Raw genomic sequence first — 13,229 nt, 5'->3', positions numbered from 1 at the left:
TGGCTCAAGGGTCGTTGTCGTATCAGGGTAGCTCATCAGATATAGTACCGCGAGGTACTATATATGTATAGACAAAGTGTAGCCAGACTTGTACTACAGAAGTGTATCCTCTAACTCTGATCCCTAAAACCCCTAACCCTAAACATACCTCATATGAAAAATATAAACATTAATACTAAACAACCTAAAAAAGCTAGCTCGGGTACCTGATCCTGTTACTCCTGGAATAACCGACAAGGCATCCTGCTCTCAGTGTCATCATGGCGTCCTTTGTGTTAGTCCTTTAACAATGGCAGCATTATTAATGTAAATAGCTTTACATAGTGTCATTAGATTGAATATATTTTTATCTGAGAAACTATAACGTGGTATGTTCTATGCTTCTATCATAGAATTTAATGAGCTGGTTGTTATTTCTGACATTTTTTCATGATGTGTCTGCATTCACTATTACTGTATTATCTGGTTTTTGGAGTGTGAGTGTGGATGAGAGAGTGGGAGAGGAGAGAGCAAACTCAGTGGCATAAGGACTGAGGAGTTGAGAAAGCGTTGAGATGGAGGAGTAGTGGTAAGCTGGTCACGTAGTATATCTTTGAGAGAGAGCATGCTATACCATGCTTTCGCTAGAGTCTGAGATGGTATCATGAGAGTGTGGGAAGAGTGAGGAGGGAGGGAGGAGCCTATGAATGCTGGACAGAGAAATTACGTTAAAATGTTTTGAGCGGGTTGGGCCAGGTCCAACCGGTGGCTGGTTTTAACGTTTATGCCGGATTTCAGCGTTTAAGAGTGTAATATGTCCGGGTTTTATATTCGATACCGAGTAGAGAAGGATAGAAGTAGTTGAGGGTATAGAGGGCGCAATGCGTTTATATCTAAGTAGAGTGAAAAGGAAATAATCCTGACGAGGGGAGAATCACGGCTGGTGGCTAAAAGGGGGGGGCGGAAAGGCTGCTAGTGCATCTTCTCTTGGTGTATTGCATGTGTTGACTCCTACAGGCATTGACAACGGGCAGATAGATTTAGGGCTACTGCAGGGTAGTTTAAACATTTAGCAAAAAGATTTGTCCTGTATTTGAAACAGGAGGTGCGGGTGTTCAAAGGTATTAAAGTTTAGACCTAAATGTTACAGAAAAGTTTAAACATGCAGTATTATTCACTATTAAAGGAATAATAGGTCCATTGTATTATGCCGAAATTTGACGGGAATGCGTTGGAGGAGTAAGCTGCACGTTTTGCATGTGTTTAGTTAGTAAGGGTGATATGTGATTTAACTATATGGCCAAACGCGTATGTAGTGTTTGTCCAATATCATCTGCTGGTTACTAAAGGAAATGTCTATTTGAGAATCCGCAAGTCCGAAAATGCAGTTTTGTTTTACAGTTTCAAACCGCTGCCACTGGCCGCAAGGTGGTGTGATACCAGATTTTATATGTGCACCGGCATTTCTGCACGCAATGCTATCATTCAAGTGATTTCGTAAACATTGGACGCTTCGTCGAATAAAGCTGAACTTTTTGTCAGGGCTGTCGCACGTGCGTCCGTGATTAGTAACGTGTGTTTTTCTCTATTCAAGTTTTAGTCTGCGTGGCCTGGTTACACCGGATGACACTCCGTTTCACTGGCGTTCAAAACATACGACTCGCGAGCAACATGTTTTTACGTCATTGCTTGACTCGCTGGTGACATTTACGGCAGCTAAAATGAACGTTTGATTACATATTGCAAACTAACCAATTTCAAGTCTTGTTTGAATTGCTAACGTCTCGTGATATTGGACAAACATATGGGCGTTTGGCTGATAATAATAATTGCCTAGGAAGTCCCGAACCAGGGCATTTCACAGAATATATATATATTTATACATAATTAAAACTGCGAAGGTACGCTACACAACGATGACGATGCTACATTAAGGCGCAGGATAGGCTCCCTTGCATGGAGTGCCTGTTTTGATCGACGGGCCAACAGTAGCTGAGACAGCCGCAGAGAATCTTGTCCATCTTGAATTGCGCATACTAGCTGGTCTATATCTAGGCAATGGAGTGGACCTACTTGGGTAAAGCCAGGTAGTTTATGCCTTTTTAGCCGAAAGGCGACTGAGGGTGGTCACAGCCTAGTTTTTGTGGCCTCAGTGGTTCTCTTTACCGTTCCATTGGCCCGTTAGTAATTACTTGAGACGTGACCGCGCATTCTTATCGTGGTCATCAAGACGCCACGGAGGTTCAACAGATTCTCCAATGTTGAGCCAGGTTCTTACCACCGGCTTGAGAAAATTCACACTGCCCCGGCCACGTCTTGACCTCACAGCCTTCAGTGGACAGATGTATCGAGGCCCTAACCCAAGGGCGTCGGAACGCGCCGCACTGTTTTTCAGGCCTAATTTCCCGGTACATCCAAAATCTTTCATAATTTATAACCGTCTTTTTGTCTCGTACACTATATCATTCAGGAGTCAGATAATCATAGGATCTATATATTATCTTAGCTCCTGATATCATGTATATAGCTGTAATCTAGGCCCCTATAAGCAGAGACCAGGTTCAGATGATGTCAGGTTCAGGGCGTGTACAGGGGTGGGTCTAGGGGTGCCGGACCCCGTTTCCTGCCCGCGCAGAAAACGGATCTGAGGGGGTCTTTATTCAAAAAATTTTTCTGGCGGAGGGCCCCCAGCACCCCCCTTCTCGCGTGTACAAAAACGATTCTCAGAATGTCAGGAAAACTTCCTAAAACACGTGATTCAGATAGTACTGAATAATGTTTAACCTAAAGAGAAACATTCCCATAACCTTCAAGGAACATAACTTGTTAGCGTGTGTATATCTTTACGGTTAACCCCCCCCCGCCTGGTCCAAACGCCTGTACACCGCCCACTGCAGTCACCTGTACTATACAATTTTATGATCCCAGAACTCTGGCACACATTCCTCTGCTTCACAGCGTCTACTCGTCCTGATTCTATGCAGGCACATGCCGTTGCGTTATACTTGAGGAGCATGCTTTGGCTCGGGTCCGCGGCGTTTCTGACGATTTTAAGCAGTTCGTTTTGTGAGCACCAGTACAATTGTTATGCATGTCTTTGAATGCGAATGGATTCAGGAAGTTTTACCTAAAGATTATCCACTGTTAGTAAGTGAGAAGAATTAAATTTGGAGTTTCTTGGTCATTATATGAATATTTTAATTCTAATGTTAAGCAAACTAAATCTTTCAAATCATCATGTATTTTCTAAAATTACAGTGAATACACTTTTTTTGTGCTAATCACAATGCTCAGAAATCGTACTAGAGCCCAAGCCACCACTTTGCCTTGTAGATTTCAAATTTTCACGGGGAAGGGCAATTGCCCCAGCACCCCCCCCCCCTAGGGCTGGCTTTCGCCTCCCGGGCTTCGCGCCTATTTATCCACAAAGCCGCGCCTATTTAATTGCTATCGCGCGGCCTTTGTCCTAATCCGTGGCCAGCGAGGCTCTATAAGTTACCTATTAACTCGTAGGTAATAGTACTTATTTAGCTACACAAGGTGGCCGTTATTCTAGCATTCAGTCAACATGCTGACATGAGATGCCACACATACGATTTATCGCGTTTTTTTGTTTGCATTTTTGACCACAGTACGACCAGTTTGCATACAACTACGATTTTATTACGAATCGACGTAAAAAAATCATTTTGGTCTATTAATTCAAGTGTTTTTGTTTTCATGTTATTCATGATATAACAATGATGAAAATAACTTTACATGTATTTAGTCAGCAAATATCAGTTGTGAACTTATTGTCATTTGGGTCCCAGATGCAGGAATTGCAATCTCGGAATCAAAAAATTTCTGGGGGGGCCCGTGTCAATGTCCCGAACCCGCTAGCAATACTCGGTGTCACTGCGTGACCGCTCGGACTACAGATTTCAGACATCCTCATTACAGTTTGCTCAGAAAAGTGTTGGCATCTCTGGCATAATCAATGGTCCTATTATTCCTTTAACATCTTATCAGTGTCATGCCAGATTGAATAAACTGCAGCCAGTATTTAATAAAGACAAGCTCCAAACCGTTGTAACTGTGTGGTAAATAATAACAGTTGTGCTAGTAGTAAGAAAAATCACAACATGAGCGTCAGATTATTAAGTTTGAAATAACATTAAATTTTCGGATGTAGATTACGACAGATGAGCGTGTTGAGTGGCTGCCATCGTGCACTGAAGCTTTCCCCACGCAAGAAGCTCTTGTGGAATGGATAAAAGAAGGCGAGGTAGGTAAAAGCATGCAGCACGCACAAGCATCGTAATGTAATCACCCTCATTAGCCAGATTGTAGTGGTGGTGGTAGATGTAGTGGAAGCGGTAGGTATAGAGATATAGTGGAAGTGGCAGTGGTAGCAGTGTAACGAGGAATCTGACGTTACGCGGTTCAAAGTAGATTTGTTGAAGCGATGAATAAGGAAAACTCCAAAGTCCAAGCAGTTGTGTTCAGCAAATTGTATTATTGTTCTCACCCACATGTGCGCGACACCAAGACGCAGCGCCGCGTGCCTCGCACACTACGTCCGACCTCCCTCCAACAAGAAGCCGTTTCCTTTATAAGCATTTCTAAGCTAAACAAAGAAGCCGCGCAGCGCGAACCAGGGACAACCACACCCGTGCCCACATGCATAGCAACATTACTCCGCTTTCAACCGTTTCGCATCTCCATCATCCATACTACATCCGAAACCCGCTTGCCGGCTGACTAACCAATTATGCAACTACTGTCGCGACATTTCTAAACACAACTACTATTTCTACCGTCTGCAAACCACACTTTACAGCAGCAGGAGCAGCAGCAGCAGCAATAGCAGTAGCAGCAGCACTAGTAATAGCAGCAGCAATTGAAAAACTTTGCGTTAGGATAAAACAGCTATTGATATAAGGTAAGTGTGCCATTAGTCCTTGGAAAGTGAGGGCATTTGTTTCTCATTTCATGCATTTATTAGCTCATCTGATATAGCGTCCGTCAGATGCAGGCTTGTAGAATCGCATGAGCAGTGGGTCCGCCGGCCGTCCGTCCGTCGTGCATCAACAGTTGGGCACAAATCTTACCCGCTTGACGTCTGTCACGCAATATTCGGACGTCGGGGGGATCGTAAAACGATTGGGATGTCAAAGCTGGGGTCAAAGGTCAAAGTCAATGAGGTGTTAAAAAAGGGGAACATTCCGCTCCTTTACTTAAGGTAAGGGAGGAAATGCGCACGAATGGCAGGCAACAAATCTAATAATACGGCTGACCTAGCTCGTGATAGTCGTGTCATAGCATCATGCGTAGGGAAAAGCCATGCACTATGCCACGAAATTGAGTGACAGGTCAAGAGGTCAATGGTGCACAGGCAGATTTTAGACATTTCTGAGACCGTGGGTCTAAACGAGCGACTTGAAAGAACTTTTTTGTTTTAGGCGTGACCTATGCATTTTCATGGCTTTATTGAAAGAACGGCATGAAATGTACTTTCTGATGACATGCGAAGAGCAAGTGTCGATCACCTTTTGACCCTCAGAGGAGGTTAAACATGGAATTTGTTGACGTTAACAAAGGGACTGAACTGCTTTTGCGATTGGGAATGTTGAGCTACAGTTGCAGGCATTTCAATTGGCAAAGGGCAAATTTTGTTTGAAGACCCAGGTTAGCGCTCCTTAAGATCATATATTTTCTAAAGCAGTCTGTATTAAGCACCCTGGTGAGCCCCTGTATTGCACAGCATGTAATGAACGCCTGAATGCTCACGTGTGTAGGCAAAAACAGGGGGGCCAGCCATTACGCATGCATGGGGGTGACTGGCACTATTCTAATCATAATATTATCTGTCTTGCAACTCTGCAATGCAGATTGTGTTAACTCACAGCTGAAACGAATTTTTGCCTGATATTACTTGTTTCAGCAACTCAAGAGTGAGTGTTATCACGACAAGGGTGATTGCCATCTTTTGATATTGATGACAGCTTACATAACAGCGCCATTCGGCAACTGCTTTTGCTATTAGAGCCCCTCCACCTCGCCCCCTCGCCCCACCTTCCCCCACTCACCACCACTACGCTCGCGGCTCAGACCATATTCCTATAACACTGTAATAGTAGCGATGTCATTAAAAAGTTACACAGGCTGTATCTTTATTACTGTATACAGTGAGGCAAGCGCTAATCATAAATTTTAGATCTGTATTAGTATATCCTAGATATTGCTCTGCGCGGGAACAGCGTGGCAGAATGGCGTCTCCTTGATGTCTTTGCACAGTGATTATCAGACATAAAAATACATGGCTACAGTACACGTAGTTGAAGCGCTGTCACTCTGCGGCACTTGAAGAAGTTAGTAGCAGCCGACCACATACTGGTTTGGTGGTCACCAATTGCTCTGGAACATAGGTGTATAGTGATTCTAAGTCAAATCTCCATGGAAGAGAGCTAATGGTTATGAATGATAGGTGTTTGTTGGAAATCGATCTTTTAATTTCATAGACATATTCATATATGCTATATGTGTACAGGTCCAAATTTCTAGCAGTGATGTTTTTTTTTCGTTCAGGCTTTAAACTTCAGCAAATTATATAAAATATATATAAATATAAAATATATTAAATAGTTATAATATTACATTTGCTATTCAGAAAAAGGTCGTAATAGATGATGAGACAGAGTTCTGTACCAAGGACGTTCTTGAAGATGTTATCCAGTCTAAGGTATGTATCATGATGTAGGTGGATCCAACACATCACAAAAGTCAACATACAGAGACTCCCCGACTTACGAACGTTTTATGATACGTTTTATGAACGACTTATGATACGAACAATTTGCCCTGAAGTCCATTAGTGTGTAATGTCAATATTGGTGAATAAAAAGACACAATCGCCCCCCTGATTTTTGACTTTTGGCGCAACTCCTGGTGTTGACGGTAACAATGTTTACACTATGTACAACTTCTAGGTTTACATCTGATGTTCACAACCTTACATATACATTACACTACTGTACAATACTGTATACTACGTACATATGTTCGACTTACGAACAAATCGAATTACGAACGACCGCTCGGAACCGAACATGTTCGTAAGTCCCGGAGTCTCTGTATTTGTAACATGGGTTGCAAGATCGTAGTAGTGATATTTTACTCTCGTCTCATTAAAAAAGTTTTTAGATTTCGTTATTTCAGAACGACTGCATGTGCACCCAAAGCCAATGGTCTATGAATGGTTCCGTAGCACACTGAGAAATGTTCATGTGAGATTTTAACTGCTGCATGGTGTCATGCGCATAGCTCCAGTCAGGTCTATATAGCAGAGAATATGATCGGAGTGTTCTATATGTACATGACAATTGCTTGAGGGTTGTTCGTAATTGTCCATTTGTAGTCCCTAATTTGCATCAAAACTTTGTGTACCTGTTCGTAATTTTTTGTAAATACTCGGTACTCTTCACTTTTTAATCGAAATCACTTTGAAAATGTTTTGAGTAGATCCTTCACATTTACCATATACGCTTACAACACACCCAACACCACGTTCTGTAAAAAAGGTTAAATGAATTCTAAATGAATGAATTAGTGAACATAGTGTTGTTTTAAGATATGGTAACAAATTGTGATTTGTGCATGTGTATAAAATGATTGTTTCCCCACCTATTTTACTGATTACTCAATCAAACAAGTTATTTGAGTGGCTTGTAAAATTTTACATGCTTTCATTTATTTATTATAGAATGTTTTTGATAACCTTGAAAATGACGAACTTCGACGTGCAAGGACACGGGCAAATCCATTGAAACTATACGAGGTGGTTTCTTTCAGAACAGGTATAACAACTTGTATTGATATAAACAATGCAGGTAATTCTCTGCTCGACTTTGAAAGACACTTTAATAGGGAGCCACATAATACAGAGCTGATTGCTAAGCATGATATGTGCTATTTTATAAAATTACAAAAATTAACGGTGATGTTTGTGACGATATTTAATATTTAATATCGTTATGGCAATGTTGATCATTTTAATCTAGGGCATTGTATTATGTATTCTACCGCATGCTTTACTTGTCTGATGAAAAATTGACTTAAAGGGACGGTAGCCTTGATTGTTACTGGGCAGTAAACTTGTACTTACGTATACGACAAATCGGCTAATAGCGCACGAGTATTTGTTTACAAGTACCCAATTTTAATTGTTATAATAATTACACATGCAACAAGCTAGGGGGAGGGGGGGGGAAAACGAGGGACGATTTGAACGGTCGCCATGACACCCCGTGACCATGCTGGCCACCCCCGAAAAAGTTGCGTACTTTGACCATTTTATTGCACGTTACAGACAGGAGGCTAATCACAAACTGCAATTGATATTTATACCTAAATCTATTTTAACTGAACGATATCATTTAGGCAAATTTATCCATATTATAACTGAAGACTATATTGTCGTTTATAATATAATTTACAATCCTTTGCTTTTAAAATGAATAAATAACGAAACACCCTTCGGTCTGTAACCCTTGGCTGGAAAAGTTGGCTTTGCGCACTTATCAGATTTCGGTGTGCGCATTGAGTGGCGCCCACTGTCGGTTGTAAATCAAACTGTAGCGTTAGTTTTAAAACATTCACAACACTGAGTTACATGTAATTCGCCATATATACAGGCTTGGATGAGAACAGAACATGACACTATTCGAAACAGCTAACCTCTTCATCCTGCCACATGACACTGTTGCTGGGTTCCAAGCCATCAATCCTGTTTCCCAGACCACGTCGACCTCTCTGCATAGATGCCTCCACTATGCTGACTCTGCCTTGCTTCTCTTTCCCAAGGCCTTTACCCTTTTCCCAACCCATTCTCGCCTGTGTGGTACAAACAAAACATATAACAAGACAGTAGATTTTAATATTATTAAAATAACACATTTGCCAGTGAGGCAAATTAAATCTCACCTATTAGTGGACATGTTAATGATTTCTCCAGTATAAAAAATACTATCAGCTTGTGCTGTTATAACTATAAGCTATTAAACAGCAAATGAACAGCTAACTTGTGTTTGCATTCCCGAGATCCTCGAAAGTAAAATCTGAAAATGGTGCTACAAATACAAGTGCATCTAATGGCGCAAGCTAAATTGTTCTGTACTGGTACCCTTTTTCGAAATGTATAAAAATGGCAACAGTGTACAGAGGGGTTTTCGGCCCCTGGCATCTCATGTGAATAAAGAATAACATGCTACTGATGCTGACCTATGTACACAAACCTACTACGTACTATCAGTACATATATTACTGAACATGAGCGTGAGTGATCTAAGAATTGTTAGCCTTGCTTTGTACACTTGGTGTCATGCAAAGCAAACGGGAAGTACCTCTGGGAAAATATGAGAACAGTTAGGAAGATATATAAGGAATAGACACAGCTTTAACATAAAATCTAAATTCATGGACATTAAAGTAATTACCGGTATGTATATTAAATCATAGGTAGATTAACACTAGTAAATGTGTAATTCCCCTTAATTTGGCAAGTCACACTTCACTTTTTTGAGAACAGTGACATCACACCATTGGGATTATGTGACACTGCTTCAAAAATATTTACTTTACATAAGCAGATGTGGACCTACCATGATAAACTATACAAGCTAAACTTTGTCAATTTTGTTGTAACTTTTTTTCATCTTCATTGAGTATTAAAAACTGGCAAAATTCCTTACCGCAACTCGACAACTTTCTTGACTACTGACTGAAACTGGATGTAGGTGACAACAGCATTTCGATGCTACTATTTGGAAATTGTAACAATACATAGGGCAAGTTATTACCATCATGTTCCTTGCCACATTGTTATACATATGATCTACGTCCGATGGGTCGCCTTGGCCAGTATCTGCATGTGCAAACTTTTTTGGTAATGGTTCATCATTAGCCGGCTGTCCGTCAACTGCCTCTGTAGCTGCATGAGCTCCCAGAGTAGGTGGCCCATGAAACTTCACCCAATCATGCCTACGCTTCTTTAATGGCTGCCTGATTTCCAAGTCGTGGTCGCTGCCAGCAGACGAACACATTTCCATGGTTGGAATGTCTGTGCTTTCGACACTAGAACTTGCTGTCATGTACAGTGCAGCTTGTGTTGGCAGTTCTTCCTCACTTGAGAGATCTGCAATGAAAAAACAAGCATGAAATGACTTAAAATTGTGACCAGAGTGGCAAGAGTAACTGTTTCTAACAGAGAGATGTCCGGGGCGTAAAAGAGTGTACAAGAGTTTTGACCTTGCTCAATATTATCTGGTTGTAACATAATTACATTGTAGAAGAATTTACATTTGTTGTAATACTTGGGTACAGTTCATGGCCTTTGGAAGGTGCAGAGCAAGACTTTGAAAGATCCTGTGTTACAGAAGCTAATCTGTGCAATTGAACATGTGGGCAGTAGGCAGATGAAGAACTCCATCCATATTTGACAGCAAAGGATGAACTAACAGTCCTCAACAGTTTGGTATTGAGAAACACGTGCATTGTGTTGCCGTTTTTGTTAAGTACTGCAATCGAGCTGGCCAACATCTGACATCAAGTTGTCGTCAAGACCAAGAGCAAGAGTTTGTTATGCAAGGTCTGCTGCCCAGGTATAGATTGTTTGGTCAAAGAACGAATTAAGCAGTGTTTGTTAGTACTTAGCTACAACTACAACTCTGTTACTACTCCCTGTCAGCTGGCAGCACTGCGCTTTGTTTATACGCAGTGGATATTTAGCCGTATACGGCAGAGCAGAGATCCACTTCCGCTATTTTACCGTACACCACATTTTACTGTATAATATATTGGCTACTATATTTATGACGTCATCAACATTACATTCGAATCCCATAGGCTTAAAGCCCTGTCTACACCAGCAAACTTTTGTTTGCAAACTCGAGCAAACTCCGAGTTTGTTAAAGTTTGGAGAAGTTTGTGGTGCCTGTCTACACTATGGTACTGACTACACTACACTACTGGTACTGACTGTGAATTCCAATGTTCAATGTCCAATGTTTGTCTATCTACAAACTGTCATTTGATTGGCTGAGTTATTCCAAACCTCAGCAAACTAGTTTGTCAAGTAGGTGCACGGCCTAACTTCTGCAAACTAGTTTGCCAAAGTTTGTCAACTGGTCTACACTGGCAAACTTTGGAAAACTTTTCTTGCCAAACTCGGAGTTTGCTCGAGTTTGCAAACTAAAGTTTGCTAGTGTAGACAGGGCTTAAGGTTTAGCTATCTAGAAAACGTTTAGGTTCAAATCCCATTTATTTCTACACATTTGATCCCGTTTCAAGATCATAGAAGCTATTTCCCGTGAATCACGTTTCCAATATGAAAACGTGTTCATAATATACTAACATATATATACATACTAGCCAATCAGAAGCACTGTATGGTAGAATAGCGAAAGTGGATACTCTGCCGTATGGTTAATAATAATATCCACTGCCTTGTTTATTATATGATTTGACTTTTGACATTACTCATGTCATATATGCTTTGCGGTGCTGTAAGTTAAAGTCCAAAGTCCTCCGCGTTGCGGAACATCCGCGAAAATCGCGGAATTTGCGTGAATCGCGGAAAACGCAGTTTTGAGAAAAAAGAAAAAAGAACTCCAAAAATGACAAAAAAACGAAATTTAATTAAATAAAAACTGAAAAAAAAATAAGAAGAAGAAAATCTGCTTTAAATTCATCTTAACACGTTCAACGCTGCATGGTTAACAATGCACCTACCGCCCTGTGCTGAGATTTTCGCGTTTTCCCCGTTTAGTCACTTATTACACAAAATGTTTTTGGCAGGTTTAACTAGCTATAAAATTATTTATAATTAGTGGCTAGTATAATATAGATATAAACTTACTCTCAGACATCAAAACAACACCCGTGATCAATCACCCGTAATCAATAAAATCAAACACAACTCTCAGACATCAAAACAACTTCACAACAACCGGCGGTCAAACGTCCTTTGGCGAGGTGAACCGAAAACATTACCTCAGTCCCAAAAACTACCAAAATAACGTTCCAAACAATAGTAAAGTATTGTATAAATTATGTCATCTACTACTGGGGTTTATACAGTAACGCTATTGAATTTCTAACCGTACAGCCCCTGCCTTCGAAAGGAGAACATAGTAAACGTTCAAAAAAATGCGTTTTGCAGGTTCGAACGAGTTGCTGCCGCTGGCAGTTAATGTAAGCGGGCTATAGTACTAGAGCTAACTTTGTGTATACATAATGTACCTCGGGTACATATCTGTAGCAGGGCTCGACTTTAATGGTGGCCCGGGTGCCAATGGCCACCTGAGACGGCGTCGGGCCACCTGAAACTGTCGGGTTGGTGGCCCGCCTGGCCACCAATAAAAATAAGGCCGTGGCTACGCGACCGGTTCCGGACGAGGAGCCGCTAGGCTACGCGTCCGGACATCCATCTCACACAGAGATCTTGAGACACGTACACGCATGATTGCGCAAGAGTGTGTGTGTACGTGTGCGTGTGTGCGTATGCGTGTGCGCGTGCACGTGTGCGTGTGTACTTGTGTGCGTGTGTGTGCGTGTGTGTGTGTGTGTGTGTGTGTGTGTGTGTGTGTGCGCAAGTGCGTGTGCCCGTGCGCGTGCGTGTACGTGTGGTTTACTGGAAGCAGATTCTGAGAATGTGAATCGCAACAAGAAACAATGCTTTACTTGGCCTAAATCCAGATTCTGAGAATGTGAATCGCAACAAGAAACAATGCTTTACTTGGCCTAAATCAAAACAGTCGTGCACGTGCAATCCATTCGCGACCCATCAGCTGTGTGGGTTCGTTGCGCAATTCATTTCTCCACGAGTTCAAGACAAGTGCGTACATACCAGAGTGTATGTATAGAGAGGGGTGTTACGCATGATACACTGTAGCGACAGGAAGGGTATCGGAGGGATGGGTGTAGGGATGATACACTGTAGAGACAGAGAGGGTGTAGGGGGAGGGGTGTAGGGGTGTAGGGATGATACACTGTAGAGACAGGGAGGGGTGTAGGGATGATACACTGTAGAGACAGAGAGGGTGTAGGGGGAGGGGTGTAGGGGTGTAGGGATGATACACTGTAGAGACAGGGAGGGGTGTAGGGATGATACACTGTAGAGACAGAGAGGGTGTAGGGGGAGGGGTGTAGGGGTGTAGGGATGATACACTGTAGAGACAGGGAGGGGTGTAGGGATGATACACTGTAGAGAC

General features: G+C 41.8%; 1 protein-coding gene and 1 long non-coding RNA gene across 3 annotated transcripts in view; one reads left to right on the top strand and one right to left on the bottom strand.

Annotated features, from left to right (window-relative positions):
* Positions 1-4,151: 4,151 nt before the first annotated feature.
* Positions 4,152-10,163, top strand: LOC106820599. The gene is made up of 4 exons (XR_001395633.1): positions 4,152-4,246; positions 6,632-6,703; positions 7,724-7,817; positions 10,152-10,163. It is a non-coding gene; the product is annotated as an uncharacterized LOC106820599 (long non-coding RNA).
* The window catches only part of LOC106820586 (cap-specific mRNA (nucleoside-2'-O-)-methyltransferase 1-like), a gene marked incomplete at its 3' end in the record, with an annotated part of 6,764 nt that continues 2,232 nt past the window's right edge, over positions 8,698-13,229 (bottom strand). For both annotated transcript variants that reach the window (XM_014825093.1, XM_014825100.1), the window contains 2 exon segments: positions 8,698-8,853; positions 9,819-10,153. In XM_014825093.1, the coding sequence (XP_014680579.1) occupies positions 8,698-8,853; positions 9,819-10,153 (491 nt within the window).

Source organism: Priapulus caudatus, unplaced genomic scaffold (genome assembly GCF_000485595.1).
Source record: "Priapulus caudatus unplaced genomic scaffold, Priapulus_caudatus-5.0.1 Scaffold42, whole genome shotgun sequence".
In the NCBI taxonomy this organism is placed as follows: Eukaryota; Metazoa; Priapulida; class Priapulimorpha; order Priapulimorphida; family Priapulidae; genus Priapulus; species Priapulus caudatus.
This window is presented reverse-complemented; position numbering and strand designations above follow the sequence as displayed.